General features: G+C 43.8%; 1 protein-coding gene across 1 annotated transcript in view; it reads right to left on the reverse strand.

The window, feature by feature from the left end:
- Positions 1-1,297: 1,297 nt before the first annotated feature.
- The window catches only part of PEAR1 (platelet endothelial aggregation receptor 1), a 34,267-nt gene continuing 13,097 nt past the window's right edge, over positions 1,298-22,467 (reverse strand). The window contains exons 4-24 of the mRNA XM_040411616.1: positions 21,363-21,455; positions 20,441-20,687; positions 20,224-20,347; positions 19,687-19,823; positions 16,148-16,360; positions 15,753-15,927; positions 14,469-14,589; positions 14,020-14,183; positions 12,732-12,834; positions 12,490-12,636; positions 12,276-12,404; positions 11,466-11,594; positions 11,206-11,334; positions 10,924-11,052; positions 10,385-10,513; positions 10,010-10,222; positions 9,816-9,928; positions 9,428-9,542; positions 3,765-3,821; positions 3,319-3,531; positions 1,298-2,396 (exon numbers count right to left, since the gene is read on the reverse strand). Of these exons, the coding sequence (XP_040267550.1) occupies positions 2,230-2,396; positions 3,319-3,531; positions 3,765-3,821; positions 9,428-9,542; positions 9,816-9,928; positions 10,010-10,222; positions 10,385-10,513; positions 10,924-11,052; positions 11,206-11,334; positions 11,466-11,594; positions 12,276-12,404; positions 12,490-12,636; positions 12,732-12,834; positions 14,020-14,183; positions 14,469-14,589; positions 15,753-15,927; positions 16,148-16,360; positions 19,687-19,823; positions 20,224-20,347; positions 20,441-20,687; positions 21,363-21,455 (3,047 nt within the window). The 3' untranslated portion in view covers positions 1,298-2,229. The remainder of the gene's footprint in view (positions 2,397-3,318; positions 3,532-3,764; positions 3,822-9,427; positions 9,543-9,815; positions 9,929-10,009; positions 10,223-10,384; positions 10,514-10,923; positions 11,053-11,205; positions 11,335-11,465; positions 11,595-12,275; positions 12,405-12,489; positions 12,637-12,731; positions 12,835-14,019; positions 14,184-14,468; positions 14,590-15,752; positions 15,928-16,147; positions 16,361-19,686; positions 19,824-20,223; positions 20,348-20,440; positions 20,688-21,362; positions 21,456-22,467) is intronic.

Raw genomic sequence — 22,467 nt, forward strand, 5'->3', positions numbered from 1 at the left:
GATAGATAGATATGAGATGATAGATAGATAGATAGATATGAGATAGATAGATAGATATGAGATAGATAGATAGATAGATAGATAGATAGATATGAGATAGATAGATAGATATGAGATAGATAGATAGATAGATAGATATGAGATAGATAGATATGAGATAGATAGATAGATAGATAGATAGATATGAGATAGATAGATAGATAGATATGAGATAGATAATAGATAGATAGATAGATATGAGATAGATAGATAGATAGATATGAGATAGATAATAGATAGATAATAGATATGAGATAGATAGATATGAGATAGATAGATAGATATGAGATAGATGGATATGAGATAGATAGATATGAGATAGATAGATAGATAGATAGATAGATAGATAGATAGATATGAGATAGATAGATAGATATGAGATAGATAGATATGAGATAGATAGATAGATAGATAGATAGATATGAGATAGATACTGTAGAGATAGATATATGGATATGAGATGGATTTATAGATAAATGTATAGATATTAGACATTTATGCATTGTGATAAGTATGATACAACATATATGGAAAGACTCCAAGATCCCAGTTGAGTGATTTTTTTTAATGAAAGATTCTTTTTAATACCAAGTTGGGTTTTTCATGTTATATTCTACAACAAATGCATCTTTTTCAGTCTCCACAGACACTGTCTGTACTTTCCACAAAACTTCTACAGATATTTAAAGGGGTTCTCCAGGAATAAGGAAAATGAAAATGCGTAAATATTACTTTATTATAAATACATTCTCAAATACCTTTCATTAGTTATAATGGCTTGTTTTGACTGGGGAGCAATCATCAGGGGAAACAAAATGGCCGCTGTCCCATTAGTTCACACAAAACCCGTCCTAATCACAACACTGAGGTAAAGAGCTCCTCATCCTCCTCTCTACTTGTCAGGGATTACGATCTTGAATACAGATGATAAGATCTTCAGCTGAATCTCTGGGGAATTTAGTTCATGAGGAGACATGAAGGACAGAGAGGACGGACAGGACAGACTGTAATTATAGAGACTGCATACAAGTGCTGCTGCTCATCAGACACATCTGCTCATGAACTCCATTCCAACAGAGATTCAGCTAAAGATCTTCTCAGCTGTATTCAGGATCATAATCCCTGACAAGCAGAGAGGAGGATGAGGCAGCTCTTTATCTCAGTGTTGTGAAGTAACTTGTCCTCCTGTGTGATCAGGACAGGTTTTGTGTGCACCAAGAAGATGACGGCCATTTTGTTTCTCCTAATCATTGCTCCCTAGACATAGCGAGCCATTATAACTAATGAAAGGTATTTGGGAATATATTTATAATGAAGTAATATTTAAGTATTTTCATTTTTTTTTTAATTCCCAGAGAACCCCTTTAAAGAAGTCCAACATCAGTTTAACATAAAGTAGAAGCCTTAATGATGATTTATTTTCAGACTCCTGACAAGATGCCATCCACTGTCCATTGTCTAGAATATTCAACAGACCATTCTCTATCACTAGAAACTGTAGCAATTGTCTTCAAGATAGACGTTGCATGTATTTTAAGTCCAGCTCCGACTGCCAGAACATGGAGTAGATGTTTTTTTAGAGGTATCACCAGAAATAATCCATTTTCCATCAGGACAAAAGGAACCAGAAACTTTTGCAAGGACTGGATGTTTAACCATTCCACATCATTAGAAGATGTTTTAGATGCCTTCAAGAAGATTTAAAAGGAACTGTACCTACACAGGATGTAGATGAAGTCTGTTTAGATGTTTGACAGACAAGTCTATATCATTAGAAGACTGTAGATGCCTTCAAGAACACTTTTGGCACTTATGGGTCCCATTTCTATTATGACTGGATGTGTTAGATGCCTTCAACAAAGACCTATCGGAGAGTCCAGCCTCCATCATGACATAGTTATCTTCTAGAAGACCTAAAGTCATATTTCTTTAGAGAGCCCTGTCTCCAAACTTGAAGTACAGTATAGATTTACAACCATGCAGTTCATTCACAGTGAGGACGAACCTTCCATTCATCTTAACTGTACCCCGAGCAAAAAGTGGGAACCTAATCCTGTTCACCAAGTCATTTCACAGATCAGGAAGGTAATCGCTGCATGAAGATCCCACAGGTTCCAGCTTGGGCTTCAACAGTGCTGCCTTATCAGGTCCAGTTATGGATATTTGATAAAAATAGTCCCTTGGTAATTATCATCGGGCTTTGCGCTTTGTTCCTGGCGATGGCGGATACTGTCGGACCGGAGGCATGTCATAGTGGCTGGGAATGTGGCTGTTTTTAGGAGAGTCATAATGGTTTGTCTGGAGGCTGTTACGAGGAGAACTGGTGGAGGCGGCTGCTGCTCCTAGAATGAAGCTGTCTACAACCAAGAAATCAAGTCTATGTTAAGTCTATGCTCTATATGCAAAACATACATACATGATACAAATGAAGTCATTATCCATCCCAAGGGGACATAGTGGTTTGAAGGACATCATTTGGCCATTAGACTAAAGGTTAGAAAACCTCAAAAGGTCTTGATCCTTTGAAGTATATGACAAGAGTAATATAATGTTGAACCTAAAAAGTCTACAAGACTAGCATCTATTGAGTATGCCCATCACTGACTCGCATGAGAAGATCTGTTGCCACTGGATTGCTATGGGTTTGTGGAATGTAAGGGATTCCCCACTGTTGACCCTATTCGGCGATCTGGATCTATTAACTGAGTAGCTGACACACTTGGGACTAAATCAAAAGTCGAAAGTTATAGTTAAATGGGCAGAATTCAAGTCTGGAAAAACTTGTGCATAACTGTAGACAGGCGGGGATCAAGGCAGATGGATTTCAAGCACCACAGAAGATCAGGACAGGCAGAAAACGAAGGAGTGGTCAGAAAACAAGCCGGGTCAAAACCAATGAATCAGGGATGAATTACACCTTAGCAGAACCCTGGACCAAATTGACCTATTGCTAAGGTACTGGAAGGTTGGAGAAAGAAGACTGTGGCTACTAGACAAGTGCTTTAGAAGCCAAGAGTCAACATGTCACCCATCAGCAAGATGGCTGCAGCAGTTATCAAGGCATCAGGGTTAGAGGAGGGACCAAGTAGGGGAACTGCAAGAGAGATCATGGGACTGGCACAGAGGGCAGGATACAAAAGACAGGAAAATAAAGTATGACACGGTACACAGAGTACCTGAAGTGGGATAGTGACAAAACCACAATTTAGCCACCAGTTCTGATCTAGAATAAACTCTTAAAGGAACCCATACTAATTTAAGGTCCCTGAGACTTCTCACCTTGCTCCTGTGAATCCACTTGGTACATGGCGTCTTCATCAAAGAGTCCAATCTCTGCATAGGACATTTCCCGATGGACAGGTGACTTCATCTCCATGTAGTTCCCCTCTGAGGTTCTGGACATCAGCATTGGAAGATCTTTAATGGTGGCATATGGATTCTCACTATTCAAGGAGCTATTACTAATGCTGAGTGCAGAGTCTTTCACATAATCTTGAAAAAAAAAAAAGGTTGTTCTTAATTACAGGCATCATCTGTCAGAGAAGGTACTGTATATGGGTTGGCCAATGGTTCCTGAGATGCCTGTGCTGCCAACTTATGGTCTACCAGAACCAATAGGGTCTTCAAGTGTCACTAAAATGTTTCACATAAAATGGGACTTTCCTTTATCATGAGGAGAGGGTTGTAGATGTTATAGACTATAAAACCCATCATTGTATACTCACCATTTCCCTTATTATAGTAAACCCCAACACTGTAACTTCTGTCAATGCCATGCCGCCCTGAAATTAAGAGAGGAAAGTTATCTTCACTTTTAGGTATTCAATGCTTCCTTCCCCTATTTAGGCCCTTTAGAGGCCATTAGAGAACCCTCTGTCCATAGTTGGCAGTGGAGAAGATGACTTTCTGGTTCCCTGTATTCTATAGATGGTAACCATTGGGACTTCTGGTCTTCAAGTGATAGCACTAGTTTCAGTCTATGCTCTTAATATGGCACCACACCACACCACCATGAATGAACAAGCCCCCAACCAGCTACCCACTGGTCCACCAGGGATCAAGACACTTAACTTCTGCTAAGCACCAGGAACTTGGCATTGATCGCATGATTGTCTTTCTAGACACTGAAATATAATGGTCCAGAGGATGTCCTGGAGTTCTGGTCATATTTTAAAAAAGGAGATCCATAGGCTGTAATTAAAATTGACCCACCTTCTACCTAGACTGCAAACTGTGTATACCAGGTTGATGTATGGGGTGCCAAAACCACTGGAAGATGACCACTGGACTAAGTGACATGTAATCTAGCAATATAGGAATGGGTTTATGGTGGGTATAAATGGGGAACTGTGCTGCCAGTCACTTTTCAAAATTTGGTAGAGAAACTCTATGTCGTATCCAATTTACTACCAGAAACCAAATTTTCAATGTTGCCCTGGCCACCAGATGATGGATAACGAATGTGTTTCTCTGGAGAACATAGCAAAGTAGTAGGGTGCGATAAAAATATTCAAGCAATCCTTGGTAGCTAATACAGGGAGTGCAGAATTATTAGGCAAGTTGTATTTTTGAGGATTAATTTTATTATTGAACAACAACCATGTTCTCAATGAACCCAAAAAACTCATTAATATCAAAGCTGAATATTTTTGGAAGTAGTTTTTAGTTTGTTTTTAATTTTAGCTATTTTAGGGGGATATCTGTGTGTGCAGGTGACTATTACTGTGCATAATTATTAGGCAACTTAACAAAAAACAAATATATACCCATTTCAATTATTTATTTTTACCAGTGAAACCAATATAACATCTCAACATTCACAAATATACATTTCTGACATTCAAAAACCAAAAAAAAAACAAATCAGTGACCAATATAGCCACCTTTCTTTGCAAGGACACTCAAAAGCCTGCCATCCATGGATTCTGTCAGTGTTTTGATCTGTTCACCATCAACATTGCGTGCAGCAGCAACCACAGCCTCCCAGACACTGTTCAGAGAGGTGAACTGTTTTCCCTCCTTGTAAATCTCACATTTGATGATGGACCACAGGTTCTCAATGGGGTTCAGATCAGGTGAACAAGGAGGCCATGTCATTCGATTTTCTTCTTTTATACCCTTTCTTGCCAGCCACGCTGTGGAGTACTTGGACGCGTGTGATGGAGCATTGTCCTGCATGAAAATCATGTTTTTCTTGAAGGATGCAGACTTCTTCCTGTACCACTGCTTGAAGAAGGTGTCTTCCAGAAACTGGCAGTAGGACTGGGAGTTGAGCTTGACTCCATCCTCAACCCGAAAAGGCCCCACAAGCTCATCTTTGATGATACCAGCCCAAACCAGTACTCCACCTCCACCTTGCTGGCGTCTGAGTCGGACTGGAGCTCTCTGCCCTTTACCAATCCAGCCACGGGCCCATCCATCTGGCCCATCAAGACTCACTCTCATTTCATCAGTCCATAAAACCTTAGAAAAATCAGTCTTGAGATATTTCTTGGCCCAGTCTTGACGTTTCAGCTTGTGTGTCTTGTTCAGTGGTGGTCGTCTTTCAGCCTTTCTTACCTTGGCCATGTCTCTGAGTATTGCACACCTTGTGCTTTTGGGCACTCCAGTGATGTTGCAGCTCTGAAATATGGCCAAACTGGTGGCAAGTGGCATCTTGGCAGCTGCACGCTTGACTTTTCTCAGTTCATGGGCAGTTATTTTGCGCCTTGGTTTTTCCACACGCTTCTTGCGACCCTGTTGACTATTTTGAATGAAACGCTTGATTGTTCGATGATCACGCTTCAGAAGCTTTGCAATTTTAAGAGTGCTGCATCCCTCTGCAAGATATCTCACTATTTTTGACTTTTCTGAGCCTGTCAAGTACTTCTTTTGACCCATTTTGCCAAAGGAAAGGAAGTTGCCTAATAATTATGCACACCTAATATAGGGTGTTGATGTCATTAGACCACACCCCTTCTCATTACAGAGATGCACATCACCTAATATGCTTAATTGGTAGTAGGCTTTCGAGCCTATACAGCTTGGAGTAAGACAACATGCATAAAGAGGATGATGTGGTCAAAATACTCATTTGCCTAATAATTCTGCACGCAGTGTAGTAAATAGCACATGAGTAAGAAAGAAAAATTCTGAGGTTTCATGGATTATCAAACATGAAAAACTGAGTTGCGGTCAATGAGCACTTGGTCAATGAGTCCACCAGATGTTCCTAACACATGAAATAGGTCAACGGGGAATATGGGCAATTCATTTCAGCTGTTAATGACTAGAGAAAATTGTTGTATATCCCAACATGGCTGCCAAAAAACATTATGAATTTTCAAATGTATGGAGGGAACATCTCTAGTGTACTTTCACACTAGAGTTATTCTTTACCGGCATTGACCTCTGTCCTAGGGGCTCAATACCGGAAAAGAACTCATCAGTTTTATCCTAATGCATTCTGAATGGGGAGCAGTCCGTTCAGGATGTCTTCAGTTCAGTCTTTTTGACTTTTCAGGACAGAGATAATACCGCAGCATGCTGCGGTTTTATCTCCATCCAAAACTCCGGAACACTTGCCGGAATGCCGGATCTGGCATTTTTTCCCATTGAAATGCATTAATGCCGCATCCGGCCCCGAGTTTTCCGGCAAAATGGATCCGGCAAACCGGAAAAAATGTGAAAGAAAATAAATGCCGGATCCGTTTTTCCAGATGACACCGGAGAGACGGATCCGGCATTTCAATGAATTTGTCATACGGATCAGGATCCTGATCCGTCTGACAAATGCCATCAGTTTACGTACGGTTTGACGGATCTGGCAGGCAGTTCCGGCGACGGAACTGCCTGCCGGAATCCTTTGCCGCAAATGTGAAAGTACCGTTAGACATATGTTTAGAGTGAAGGTACTTCACTGAATCTTGAGATCTTTCCAAAGTGCCACCAGACCTTCAAGCAAGAGACATTTTTGTAAGAATTTCCTAGCATGGATCCCGACCAGTAAGGTCCACCAAAGCAAGGCCATTCCAGCCATTGCTGGTCTGTAATACCAGAGATTACACTATTGGATTTAACCTACTATGGACAACCCCTTGAAGTTGTCCTCTTTAGTCTCATGTACCTGTATGCTAAAACTAAACAGGCATACAGTTCCTCACTTCTCCCTCCCCTGGGGGGCGCTGGTTTATCTTCAGCCAGTGTACAGACCCCTTGTATGCAGAGAACCAGCAGTGAGGCGCACAGTGAGAGGATGGTCTGAGGAGACTGATGACGCTCTGAGGGACTGTTTTAGCTGCGTGGGATGAGCTCTGTGCTCCTCATGGGGAGGACATCTACAACATTACTGACTGCATCACAGACTACATCAACTTCTGTGTGGAGAACACTGTGCCAGTCATGAAGGTACAATGTTTTTCTAATAATAAGCCTTGGATTAACCTAGAAATAAAGGCTCTCCTCAAGGAAAAGAAAAGAGCCTTTAAATCTGGAAACAAGGAGGAGCTAAAACTGTGCAGAAGGAGCTGAGAAGGAAGATCAGAGAGGGGAAAACCATCTACAGGAAGAAGATAGAGGACCAGCTGCAGCAGAAAAACACGCGGGGTCTGGAAAGCCTGAAAACCATCTCAGGTCACAAACCGGGTCAAATCCAGACTGCAGGTGACTTGGGGTGGATTAATGAGTTGAACAAGTTCTTCAATAGGTTTGACCAGATACCCACCCCTCCCCTGACCTAATCCCCCATGCTGCTACAAACATCTCCTTCCCCCACCACTACCATCACTGCCTGTTCACTTCTTAGCAATCTACCACCACTCTCCCCCTCTACACCAGAGGACTCCATCGTTCACCCCCTCCCCGCATGCCCACCTTGTCCTTCACCACACTCCAGGGGAGGAAGGGACTACAGAAAATCAAGGTGTGTAAAACTGCAGGACCAGACAGCATCAGCTCCAGGCACCTGAAGTGCTGCTCAGACCAACTGTGTGGCATCATGGGTCACATATTCAACATGAGCCTGAGGCTGGGGAAGGTTTCACAACTGTGGAAGACCCCATGTGTGGTACCAGTGCCAAAGAACTCACACCCGAAAGACCTCAGCAGCTACAGGCCGGTAGCACTGACCTCACAGTTGATAAAGACCATCTTCTCAACCATCTCCGCCCCTGGTGAGGTCTTCATTGGATCCACTGCAGTTTGATTATCAGCCTGGCATCGGGGTGGATGATGCCATCATCTACCTCCTACACCGAGCTCTAACTCACCTGGAGAGGCCTGGAAGCACTGTGAGGATCATGTTTTTTTTATTTCTTTTTAACACCATCCAAGCTGGGCTTCTGAGGGACAAGCTGGAGATGGCAGGAGTGGACCACCATATGTCACATTGGATACTTGACTACCTCACAGAATGCCCACAGTTTGATAAATCTCAGGGTTGTGTCTCTGACAAGCTGTTCTGCAGTACGGGGGCACCACAAGAAAGTGTGCTGGCATAGTTTCTCTTCACCCTCTACACTGCAGACTTCTCCATCAACTCCCCAGGCTGCCACCTACAGAAGTTCTCTGATGACTCTGCCATAGTCGGCCTTATCACAGGTGAGGACGACTCAGAGTACAGACAGGGGACACAGGATTTTGTGGACTGGTGTCAGCGGAACCAGCTCCAGATAAACGCGGGCAAAACCAAGGAGCTGGTGGTGGATTTCCGCAGACACAGGCCCCCTGCTTTGGTTCTGGTGAACATACAGGGAATGGACATTGAGGTGGTAGATTCTTATAAGTACCTGGGTGTTTACCTGAACAACAAACTGGACTGAAGCCATAACACTGATGCTCTTTTCAAAAAGGGTCAGAGCAGACTCTATCTGTTGAGGAGACTGAGGTCCTTTGGAGTGCAGGGGACGCTCCTAAAGACCTTCTTTGACTCAGTGGGGGCATCAGCCAAATTCTATGGTGTGGTTTGTTGGGGGAGCAGCTTATCTGTGGCTGAGAGACAGAGATTAGATAAGCTCATTAAGAAGGCCAGCTCTGTCCTAGGTTGTCCCCTTGATCCAGTGCAGGAGGTGGGTGACAAAAAGACCTCTAGCAATGTCTCCCACCCCATGCATGAAGTTGTTGTGGAGCTGGAGACCCCCTTCATTGACAGACTGCTGCATCCTAGGTGCATTAAGGAACATTATCGTAGGTCCTTCCTCCCAGCAGCGGTTAGGATTTATAACCACCACTGTTCCCAGAAACCCAGTAGTGAATTTTTTAGAGTAAATTCTGTGTTATGTTTTTCTTGTATTTATACTCTTTAATTTCTAATTACTCTTATTTTTGCTCCTGTTGTGAATGTGATTGCTGCTGTTATGCCAAAATTTCCCCACTGAGGGACAATAAAGGGATTTTCTTCTTCTTCTTCTACCTTTAGGAGCAGCCTGATGTTTCCAGTCAGCTGGCAGAGTGGCATTGTGTTCTGGACTGTAGGAGTTCATTCTCTCTCTTTCGGCATTCAGCACATTAGATACATGAAGATTTATCTAGATAAATCCAATAAAAAAGAAAGAAATGATTATTCTGTTCATCACACAACTTCAAGTACATAAGAGGCTTCACATATGACCGTGGTTTGTAAAAACGAAGTGAGTCAAGTTATGATTTATTCTTCAGGAAATCTAAATTCAACAATTTGACTCTAGGTTTGGTTTATTTTTTTGTAGCCATGGTTCTGAGCTACCCTTAGAAAACTCTTCATACATGACCGCTGGTATCTTCAGAAATGTTCTCAAGAAAGACCATATGAAGACATTTACCTTCTTGCCTGGTCTGTCCTGGTTGCTTGGGACAGGAGGTGGGTTGGGGAGACACTGGGACAGCGTATGATAGCTGGGGTTGGTGTAGTAGTGCATGTAACTTGGAGGCACGTCTATAAAAATAGAGGGATTGTTCGGTTATTGCCTAGTAGACTCTTTAAAAATATTGTAGATGGTTACATTTCTGAATCTACCTGGGACTTCATACACAGAGCTGGCCGGTCTAGTAGACGTGTATGCCACTGCCAAGTTACGGCTCTCCTTGTCTTTCTGCCAGTGCCGGTAGACTAGAAATAAGGCGATTAGGGCCACCAACAAGATTACCAAAGAAATGATGCCAATCATGGGTCCAATGGAGTCAACGCTAACAGAAGTCTTCGGAACCATTGTAAACGGGACATCGGGAGCTGCGTAAAAAAAAAAGAAGAAGAAGGATATCAGCAATCAATTCCCTTGGTCTTGAGAAGAACTTTTGAGCTATTTCTCCATCTCATTGAAGGACAAGGTCATATATAAACCCTTCATCTGAATATCTACAGACTTAACATTTGATTAGATTGGCCACCAACCTTTTTCACAACGTGCCCCAGACCAACCAGCCTCACACTGGCAATGACCAGTCACATGGTCACAGGTGGAATTCTGGAGACAATCACAGATCTGGTAGCATTTAAGCCCATAGGTCCTAGGAGGGCACCCTGTTGGTGGAAAATATAGTACATATTATTACATATTGTATATATTTAACAAGATTTGGAAACCCAATTTCCAAAGGTCCTCTGTTCAGGATCCTGATCCAGGGTGGAGAGCGGTTACTCTTGTTCTTTAGGACTTGCCCTGTCCGGTATTACATAGACAACCCTCGGAGGTAAATCGACACTGTGTAATACTAAGGAGACACGTCGTGGTCAGCTTATTTTCAAGGCACCCTTCTAACGAGTAGGGGCAACTGCTATAACATGGGCATATGATGAATGGGGGAAGGCGCAGAGCAGCAGTATGAGCCTGTTCAGATGGGAGTCCAACAGACAATGCAGCTAAGCTGGAGTCACCGGTCATAACTGTTCTCAATCAGTGCCCACCACCCGCTGCTCCCATCATCACTTACGATTATCACAGTAAGGTCCATGGTACCCCGGCAGACAGGAGCACTTCCCAGTTATGTGATCACATTCCGCTCCATTCTGGCACCTGCATTTGTTCATGCAGTTCTCTCCGTATGTCCCTAGGGGGCAGACTACAGAAAGCAGAACACAATGTAAACTGTATAAATTGCAACTGTAGTATGCCTAATGCTGGATCTGATGGGGAGCCGCCCACCTCAGGCCTTGCACAAAATATAAGGCATCAGTTTAGCCAGCAAGAGTCCCAGCAGCCATGGTGGTCTTACCTTCAGAGCACGTCTTCCCGTTCCATCCTGCTGGGCAGGTACAGGTCCCATCAGTGGCACTACACTGCCCTCCGTTTTGGCAGTAGCAGCTATTAGCACAGTCCTTCCCCCATAGTCCAAGAGGACAAGCTGAAATAAAAAATACCGTACAGTAATATCACAGTATATTATATACTTACTATGTATTAGCTGACATTTGTTGGCGTTTTTGACTGACACCCAGGAGCTTGCCGATAGCACCTAATATAGAGCTGCGTTACCTTCAGAGCACGTCTTTCCTGCCCAGCCTGGTAGGCAGTCACACCTCCCGTCTATAGGACTGCAGCGTCCTCCATAGTGACAATAACAGGAACTGGCGCAATTCTTCCCCCAAAATCCCAGAGAACAGGCTGTGAAGACAACCAAGTAGACAAGATATGGATGGAAGCTACGGCCTTTAGAAATGACAATCCTATCCACTACATAATACCGCCACACGGTACCAAATAAAGGTTCCAAATAAGGTTGTAATACATTATAACGTATAGTAGCATATAAAGTACCAAATATTCTCATAATACTGGTCAAATACCAGGACCATACAGTGCATAAATAATACTGACATACAGTACCAAATAAAAGTACCAAGTTCTGTTGTATACTGCCAAATTAAAGGACCATGCAGTGCATAACTAGCACTATACAGTACCAAATAAAAGTACCAAATACTGTTATAATACTGCTCCACAGTGGATAAACAATACTACAAGTGCCAAATACTGTCATAATGTTGCTCAAATAATAGATCCATACAGTACATAAATTATACTACCATACAGCACTAAATAAAAGTACCAAAGTACTGCTCAAAAAATAGGTCCATACACTACATAAATAATACCACTATACAGTACCAAATAAAAGTACCAAATACTGTCATAACACTGCACAAATAATAGGACCATACAGTGCATAAACTCTGCACACATAATATCGCCAAACAGTATCCATATAATACAGTGCCTAAATAATACTGCTACGTGTACCATTATGTAATACCGCAGCACTGGGTGTGCCCCTTTTGAACTTACGCTCAGAGCAGTCGTTGCCTCTCCAGCCAGGAGAACATTTGCAGGATCCATCGATGGGGTTACATGTGGAGTGGTTGGAACATTTGCAGTAGAACGTGCATTTCTTCCCATAGCGGCCGGGAGGACAGCCTGAAGCAGAGGAAGACTTGTGAGCGCGCTGGTCAGCAGGGGGCGACATCGAGCACAGAAGAGAGAGAGAGAGGGATTCCCTTACTGTTCTCACAGCTGCTGCCCTGGAACCCAGCAGTGCAGGTGCAGGACCCGTCCTCTGCGGAGCAGGACCCCCCATTCTTACACGTACAGGACATGGTACAGCTTCTCCCCCAGAACCCTTCTTTACAGGACTTCTCACAATGCTCCCCTAAAAGACAGGACAACAATAGAAAACAATGATAGGAAGAGACAGATAGACAGATAGATAGATAGATAATGTAATAGTTTTGGATACACTCTCACCTGTCCATCCAGGTAGACATTTGCAGTTGCCGGTGACAGGATCACAGCCATCAGAGTTCTTACACTCACATCTCTGGCTACATCCGGGACCATAGTTTCCAGCCTGTGTGCAGAGGAGCAGACAATCCTGCATCATCTTGGATGACACTGATCTGGGGGCCCTGTGCCTGACAGTGTTATAGGGCCCTATGTCTCACACTGCTGGGGTGGTAACACTGTAATTAAAGTATGGCGCCTGACACTGATATGGGGACACTGCATCCAACATTATTATGAGAGCACTGTCCCTAAAAACTGTTGTGGGGGCAGTGTGTCTGATACTGTTGTGGGGGCAGTGTGTCTGATACTGTTCTGGGGGCAGTGTGTCTGATACTGTTCTGGGGGCAGTGTGTCTGATAATGTTCAGGGGGCAGTGTGTCTGATACTGTTCCGGGGGCAGAGTGGCTGATAGTGTTCCGGGGGCAGAGTGGCTGATACTGTTCCGGGGGCAGTGTGGCTGATACTGTTCCGGGGGCAGAGTGGCTGATACTGTTCCGGGGGCAGTGTTTCTGATACTGTTCCGGGGGCAGTGTGGCTGATACTGTTCCGGGGGCAGTGTGGCTGATACTGTTCCGGGGGCAGAGTGGCTGATACTGTTCCGGGGGCAGTGTGGCTGATACTGTTCCGGGGGCAGTGTGGCTGATACTGTTCCGGGGGCAGTGTGCCTGATACTGTTCCGGGGGCAGTGTGCCTGATACTGTTTCGGGGGCAGTGTGGCTGATACTGTTCCGGGGGCAGTGTGGCTGATACTGTTCCGGGGGCAGTGTGGCTGATACTGTTCCGGGGGGCAGTGTGGCTGATACTGTTCCGGGGGCAGTGTGGCTGATACTTTTCCGGGGGCAGTGTGGCTGATACTGTTCCGGGGGCAGTGTGGCTGATACTGTTCTGGGGGCAGTGTGTCTGATACTGTTCTGGGGGCGCTGTGTCTGATACTGTTCTGGGGACAGTGTGTTTGATACTGTTCTGGGGGCAGAGTGTCTGATACTGACTGTTCTGGGGGCAGAGTGTCTGATACTGACTGTTCTGGGGGCAGATTGTCTGATACTGTTCTGGGGCAGAGTGAATGATACTGTTGTGGGGGCAGAGTGAATGATACTGTTCTGGGGGCAGAGTGCCTGATACTGTTCTGGGGGCACTGTTTCTGATACTGTTATAGGGGCACTGTGGCTGACACTGCTGTGGGGGCACTGTATATCTGTATATATCGTGTCTGACGTGGGCAGGATGAGTGGAGCCATCTGAATAGTACCTTGCAGGGCAGCTCACACTTCTCCCCGTACCACCCCGATGCACAGGAGCAGTGCCCGGTGACGGGGCTGCAGGACGCCCCATTGGCGCACTCACAGGTCCTGTTACAGTTGAAGCCCCAGCTTCCCTTTGGACACGGCACGGAGCAGTCCCCTTTCTGCCACCCTGGAATATAGAGCATTGACTTCAGCAGGTAACATGTAACACTGTATTTCCCAAACATCATGGCCAGCAGGGTCCTAGCAGCTGATCCCCCATTATGATGTCGGAGGGCGAGGACATTAAGAACTACCTACCCATCATTGCCAGTATACACTCTTGAAAAAAATAAATTACTCAATTACTCCCCAACTGTACTGAAAATGTTGTCATCTGAGACTGCCCATATTGCTGCGAGGCACCGGATGAATGGCTTCAGCAGTTTGAAGGTGTGTCCGGGTGAGTACTTACCTTCTTTACACACACAGGTTCCATCTATAGGTGAGCAGGCCAAATGGTTTATACACTTGCATGTCTGGGAACATCCATCTCCGAATTTTTCATCGGGACAGAATTGAGAACAATGATTCCCCTGATAGAAAGTAACAGAACGGCAGTCAGTATAGATTATACATGATCTAATTCCACGTAGAAATGATTGCACTGTGTAATCAGGCTGCTATTTAGAATACTGGGGCCCCTCATACTGGAAATAGGGCCCGCTCCTTGTGCTGACCTCCTCTGTCAGTGTTTGCTAAACCCTTTTTCTTCTTTTTTCGAAGGAAAGGGTGACATGACCCTCAGGGTGCTTTCTCTATCCTCTTTTGCTAATACTGTATTCCCTGCGGAGGACGTCCCATGGTTTGTACCGCCCATGAGGAAGCAATCTGCATATAATATATAGTAACTATACAAACACTCAAAATGATGTAAAATCAATATATAAAGTGATATTAGTTACAGGGCCCCATCATAAATTTTGCAATTGGTCTCTACTCATAGTCTAATCACAAAATGCTGTTGTTTAGATTATCAGGGGCCCCCATAATGACAATAGGGCCCGCTCCCATGACCACATACCACCCTGTCAGTGCTTGCTCAACCCACCCTCTTCCCTTTTTGAAGGAAAGGGTGACATGAGTCTTAGGGTGCTTTCTTTATCCTCTTTTGCTTATGTTGCATTCCCTGCAGGGGACGTCCCATGGTTTGTACCGCCCATGAGGAAGCGATCTACCTATAATGTACAGTAACTATGCAAACACTCAAAATGATGTAAAAGCAATATATAAAATAGGGATATGTTACTGGGCTTGTCATAGATTTTGCAACTGGTCTCTACTCATAGTCTAATCACAAAAGGCTGTTGCTTAGATTATCAGGGGCCCCCATAATCATAATGGGGCCAACTCCCTGTGTTGATCTCCAATACCACATACCACCAAATGAGTGCTTGCTCAACCCTCCTTCTTCCACGGAAAAGTTGCTATCTCTATCCTGCAGAGGACGTCCCATAGTTTGTACCGCCCATGAGGAAGCGATCTACATATCGTGTACAATAACTATACAAACATTCCTGTCAGAGATTTGCAACTGGTCTCTGCTCATACTCTAATCACAACCAGAGCTGCATTCAAATGTTTGCTTTTATTCTGTTGGCTCCCAGTTGGCAGGAACTTCTTCCTGTTGTCTCCAACTGGCTTAAAGGGGTTGTACACTTTGGGCTATTCCTCCCATATTGTGGTAGGTAAGACTTACTGTAAAGCCAGGGGCACAGCGGCATTGGCCCGTTTCGCTGTCGCAGGATCCACCATTAAGGCACAAACATGGCTCCTGACAGTTGGTTCCATAGTAGCCTTGGGGGCACGTCTCGTTGCAGGTCAGGCCGGCCCAGCCCATTTTACACGTGCACTCACCAGTCATTGGGTGACAGCTGTAAGACAGGGGCACGCATAAGATTCCATAGGGTTTTCATATGGTGGAGGGGAGGGGACCCTTTTAAGTATTGCCGATTTGTCATGTGACTGGCCAAAAACCTGCACATGACCAGTAGAGGGCACTCCTCACTGCCTTGGACCTCCACCAGCATTATCTAACTGACCTGTACACTGCCCTCTAGGGGCACATATGGTGCCAGGTCTCCTTAAACTTACGTTTTGGTGTGCTGGGCATCACATTGGCAGGGCATGTGGCACTGGAGCCCGTATCTGGAATCTGAGCACATTCTTTCCTCACATGTGGCCCCTAAGAAGCCAGCCTCACATAAACAGGCCCCGTCGACGTGGTAACAGCGGACGGCGTTGGCGCAGTCACACGTCTCTGTACAGTCCTTTCCGTACTTCCCAATGGGACATTCCTCAAGGCATCTGAGGAGGCACAAATTCAGATTAAATCTATGAAAACTGCAGAAAGTGACTCAAATTTTGTGAATTTGTGGAAAATAATAAGGTTCAAGAAGTTCATTTTTAGGTGGAGTTGCCCTTTAATTAAAGGGCAATTACACCAGAAATGGCCAATATGGTCAATTCTAGCGCCAAGCAACGCTGGGGACACAATTTTGATACCAAAGCTCGGATTCTGTCTATAGCTGGTTGAGTTAGAGTACTGTCACGAGTTGGAGGTCCCAGGAGAGACCTCTGCATCGTCAAGCAAAAACAAACGGAAAACAGGTACAGACACACAAGAGTTTATTGCACAAACAGAATCCAAGGAGGGAAATTGAGAGCTCTATATACCGTCCGCACAGTGGGAGGAAAACCCCCACTGCGCCACTGTCTAGTCCAGAGGGGCGTGACTAGGCAACTCCTGGTATTCACTAGGGCCCCAGATGGTAGGGTTAGGCTTTGCCTCCGGGAGTCACCAGGGTCCACTCTGGAGCGTGAACTAGACAGTGACAACAGGAGCAAACGGACAACAGGTACCAGAAGGTACCGACGGTACATAGGCAAACATAAACAAACAGGCAACTAAAAATACAAGCAGGAGTTCACGCAAGGGAACAGGAGTGGCAATGAGCAGAGAAGGACTAGCTCCACCAGTGGTATACTGCGTGGCCTTGCCCATAGCACTCTGCAGCAAGGGCTTGCTGAACAGAGACATATAACATAAACAGGCAAATACAAGCAGGCAACTAAAAACACAAGCAGGAGTTCACGCAAGGGTACAGGAGTGGCAATGAGCAGAGAAGGACTAGCTCCACCAGTGGTATACTGCGTGGCCTTGCCCATAGCACTCTGCAGTTAGGTGCGCTGCAGCAAGGGCTTGCTGAACAGAGACATATGAATACACACAAGGAAACTAAAACATAACTAGCAGAACAGATAACAGAAAGACAGGAAAGAGGACAGGAATGAACAAGTAGGAAACCCACAGAGCACAGACAGACACGGATCCCATGGGTCAGCAGCATGGGAGAGTGAGTACAAACAAGGAGCAGGACAAGACAACACACACCAGGAGAGCTGACACAGAACTGAGGAAACCTCAGCCTTATATACAGGTTCCATGAGTGCAGCAGAGAGGCCACACCCATGGAGCAGACAGAGAGGATTAACTCCTGATAGGAACACAGGGGAGTTAACCCATAAGTAATCAAAAAACACACAGAAACGAAACTGCAGCGAGGAGCGCTGAACGAGCAAGGACGGAAGGTCACAGTCAGAGATAGTGGCTATGACAAGTACTGGCCCCAGGAGTATTGGGGCAGTTGAATATATTTGGAGTATATTACACATCTGGTGAGTTGCTGTGCACAAGGACCCCCGGACACTCAGCCGGTGAGAACGGTGACCCCCCCAGCCAAAGGTTACAATAGCCACAGAGCTGACACTCAGCCCAGCAACTACACCGCCGGATTACTGCTGTAGTGTCGCTACGTGTGCGCCAAAGGGATAGTCTGCAGCTGCTGCCCCCTGACCCCAAAGCAGATCATATTTTCCATTTTGGCATAAAAAGTACAAATATTTTTCACATTTCAGCAATTCCTCATAGACGTCCTAAAAACAAACTGCCAAATATAGAGGAAGCCAATGTGGACGTATAGAGCGTCACATAGGAGGACGAGCACAAAGGGAGGGGGCGTAGAAAAGCAGTTATATTCCTGTAGGAGGCAGTATTATAGTAGTTATATTCTTGTACATAGGAGCAGTATTATAGTAGTTATATTCTTGTACATAGGAGCAGTATTATAGTAGTTATATTCTTGTACATAGGAGCAGTATTATAGTAGTTATAGTCTTGTATATAGGAGCAGTATTATAGTAGTTATATTCTTGTACATAGGAGGCAGTATTATAGTAGTTATATTCTTGTACATAGGAGCAGTATTATAGTAGTTATATTCTTGTACATAGGAGCAGTATTATAGCAGTTATATTCTTGTACATAGGAGCAGTATTATAGTAGTTATATTCTTGTACATAGGAGCAGTATTATAGTAGTTATATTCTTGTACATAAGAGCAGTATTGTAGTAGTTATATTCTTGTACATAGGAGCAGTATTATAGTAGTTATATTCTTGTAAATAGGAGCAGTATTATAGTAGTTATATTCTTGTACATAAGAGCAGTATTATAGTAGTTATATTCTTGTACATAGGAGGCAGTATTATAGTAGTTATATTCTTGTACATAGGAGGCAGTATTATAGTAGTTATATTCTTGTACATAGAATCAGTATTATAGTAGTTATATTCCTGTACATAGGAGCAGTATTATAGTAGTTATATTCTTGTACATAGGAGCAGTATTATAGTAGTTATATTCCTGTACATAGGAGCAGTATTATAGTAGTTATATTCTTGTACATAGGAGGCAGTATTATAGTAGTTATATTCTTGTACAGACGAGGCAGTATTATAGTAGTTATATTCCTGTACATAGGAGCAGTATTATAGTAGTTATATTCTTGTACATAGGAGCAGTATTATAGTAGTTATATTCTTGTACATAGGAGCAGTATTATAGTAGTTATATTCTTGCACATAGGAGCAGTATTATAGTAGTTATATTCTTGTACATGGGAGGCAGTATTATAGTAGTTATATTCCTGTACATAGGAGCAGTATTATAGTAGTTATATTCTTGTACATAGGAGCAGTATTATAGTAGTTATATTCTTGTACATAGGAGGGCAGTATTATAGTAGTTATATTCTTGTACATAGGAGGCAGTATTATAGTAGTTATATTCTTGTACATAGGAGCAGTATTATAGTAGTTATATTCTTCTACATAGGAGCAGTATTATAGTAGTTATATTCTTATACATAGGAGCAGTATTATAGTAGTTATATTCTTGTACATAGGAGGCAGTATTATAGTAGTTATATTCTTGTACATAGGAGCAGTATTATAGTAGTTATATTCTTCTACATAGGAGCAGTATTATAGTAGTTATATTCTTATACATAGGAGCAGTATTATAGTAGTTATATTCTTGTACATAGGAGCAGTATTATAGTAGTTATATTCTTGTACATAGGAGCAGTATTATAGTAGTTATATTCTTGTACATAGGAGCAGTATTATAGTAGGTATATTCTTGTACATAGGAGCAGTATTATACTAGTTATATTCTTGTACATAGGAGGCAGTATTATAGTAGTTATATTCTTGTACATAGGGGGCAGTATTATAGTAGTTATATTCTTGTACATAGGAGGCAGTATTATAGTAGTTATATTATAACTTACCCTTCCCCCATGTACCCTAAGGAGCAGTAACATTGCCCATTTTCTGGATCACACTGGCCCCCATTATGACAACGGCATTTCTGTTTACATCCAGGTCCAAAATGTCCAGGTGGGCATGGGATGGAACACATAGGACCCTGTGGATAGAAATAGAATTACAGTTTAATATGGGATATATTCAGGCAAATGAATATCGTACACGATTACATCAGTTATCTACTGTGGAAATTATATGGGTGAAAGAGGGCAACAATGGTCCCTGAGTGTGACTTTTGAAAGTATGGCACTGTATGTTTGCTCTGTGACTGGATCTGTTGTGGGCATGGGGTGACTGGCTTTCTAGGGCAGCTGTGCAGTTGGCACTATATCGGAGCTCTGTGCCTCGCACTGTGTAAGGGGCACTGTAGCTGGTTGTGTTATGGGGGCCCTGCCTCTGGTAATGTTATGGACGCCCTGGCACTTTCTGCTGGGATGTTATGCATACAATGACTATGGCTGGCAATGTTATGGTGGCATTGATTGATCACCGAGTCTCACCATCCATCCTGGCGGGCAGCTGCAGTCCCCACTGCTCTGGTTACAGATGCCTCCGCTCTGACATGGGCAAAACTCTGGGCATTGGTACTTAGAAGGCTGAACTTCTTTACATCTGATCTCACAGCTGCAAAAGGAGCAAAGACATTTTCCAAAGCTTTACAGGGTAGCTGTCTTGCTGGACCTTGTAGTGCCACAGCAGCCAGAAAGCAGTACTCACTATGGCCCCGTAAATCCTTCCGGACAGATGCACGTTCCGTTCTGCGGTTCGCAGCTGCCGTTGTTCATACACCGACAGTCCAGTAGGCAATTCATTCCATAGGTGCCCGGATCACAGGGCTTTTCACAGAACGAATCCTTGTACCCCGGGGGACAGATGCAGGAGCCCCAAACGGGGTCACACACCCCATTGTTCCGGCAATTACAGGAATTGTTGCACTTTGGTCCCCACAAGTGAGGTTCACAGGCTGGAAGAGTAATGGCAGTATATAATCAACGGCTCATATAACATACCGTATATGTATGTATCATCATCACCAGATATGAGAGAGAGATAGATAGATGACATAACACTGGACTCATTGCGGTCTATTTCTGGGGGCACTTTCCGTTATTGGACTCATTGCGGTCTATTCCGTCACTTCCATCATTCAGAACGGGGCATGCTTCTTACTATGAGAACTATTTACTAAAACTTATTTCTCCAAAATAAAAAAGACCCCTAGGGAAATCCCTGCCTGGGAATATTCAGTGAGTGGCGTCTTTTCCTGGCCACGGTTCCCGTCCCGAGCTCAGCCACAGTAAACAGAATGGGCTTCCTGGATTAAAGGGAATTTTAAAAAATTCCAATCATCTGGCATCCTTTAGTCTGGGGCACCATTCCTTGGTTTCCCCAGAATCATATCTACCCATTGCCACCACTAGGGGGAGCTCTATAAAAGCTGTATTTGTCGCCCTGAGCCACATACCTATCAGCCCCCTAGTGGTCACTACAGGCAAATGTTTGCAGGGAGAGAAGTCAGAGTTTTGTCTTAAAGAAACAGCTCTGAAGCACTTAATTCTGCCGTTTTGCTTGAAGAAAACTTTTAATGGTAGGTGTAAATTAACACAGGGTGCTCTAAGCACAAGCACGCATGGCTTACCACTGGAGCAGTCTTTTCCTCGCCAGCCGGGTTCACACTGGCACTGATCGGGTGCCTCACACCTGCCATGTACGCATTCTCTGCTGCAATGTGCTGCAACAATAACATGAATCATCAGAGCAGAGGACGGGTATATAATACATAATGCTCACAGCTGAGAGACTCAAGACATTGCCGCCTAACAATCCTAGGGTAGAGCCTAAGGTCTGGTGACCATTGGTGAATCATAAGTCAGGGACCTCCCTGAGAGCTGTATAGTTCTTAAAGGAACACTAAGTGGAGCTGACCTACTGACTGTGTTATGCTAAGTGCAGGGGGCGGTGCATGACACAGACATTCAATGGGGCGCCCCCCTCTACTGTGACCATATTCAGCAGCAACACCATGCAAAGCTTATGATTAATTAGGTGCACAATGATGTCACAATACAGGGATAATACACACGGTGATGTCACAATACAGGAATAATAAACACAGTGATGTCACAGTACAGGGATAATAAACACAATGATGTCACAGTATAGGGATAATAAACACAGTGATGTCACAATACAGGGATAATAAACACAGTGATGTCACAGTACAGGGATAATACACACAGTGATGTCACAGTACAGGGATAATAAACACAGTGATGTCACAGTACAGAGATAATAAACACAGTGATGTCACAGCACAGGGATAATAAACACAATGATGTCACAATACAGGGATAATACACACGGTGATGTCACAATACAGGAATAATAAACACAGTGATGTCACAGTACAGGGATAATAAACACAATGATGTCACAGTATAGGGATAATAAACACAGTGATGTCACAATACAGGGATAATAAACACAGTGATGTCACAGTACAGGGATAATACACACAGTGATGTCACAGCACAGGGATAATAAACACAGTGATGTCACAGCACAGGGATAATAAACACAGTGATGTCACAGTACAGAGATAATAAACACAGTGATGTCACAGTACAGGGATAATAAACACAGTGATGTCACAGTACAGGGATAATAAACACAGTGATGTCACAGCACAGGGATAATAAACACAGTGATGTCACAGTACAGGGATAATACACACAGTGATGTCA

The sequence above is a fragment of the Bufo bufo genome, chromosome 11 (genome assembly GCF_905171765.1).
Source record: "Bufo bufo chromosome 11, aBufBuf1.1, whole genome shotgun sequence".
NCBI lineage: Eukaryota > Metazoa > Chordata > Amphibia > Anura > Bufonidae > Bufo > Bufo bufo.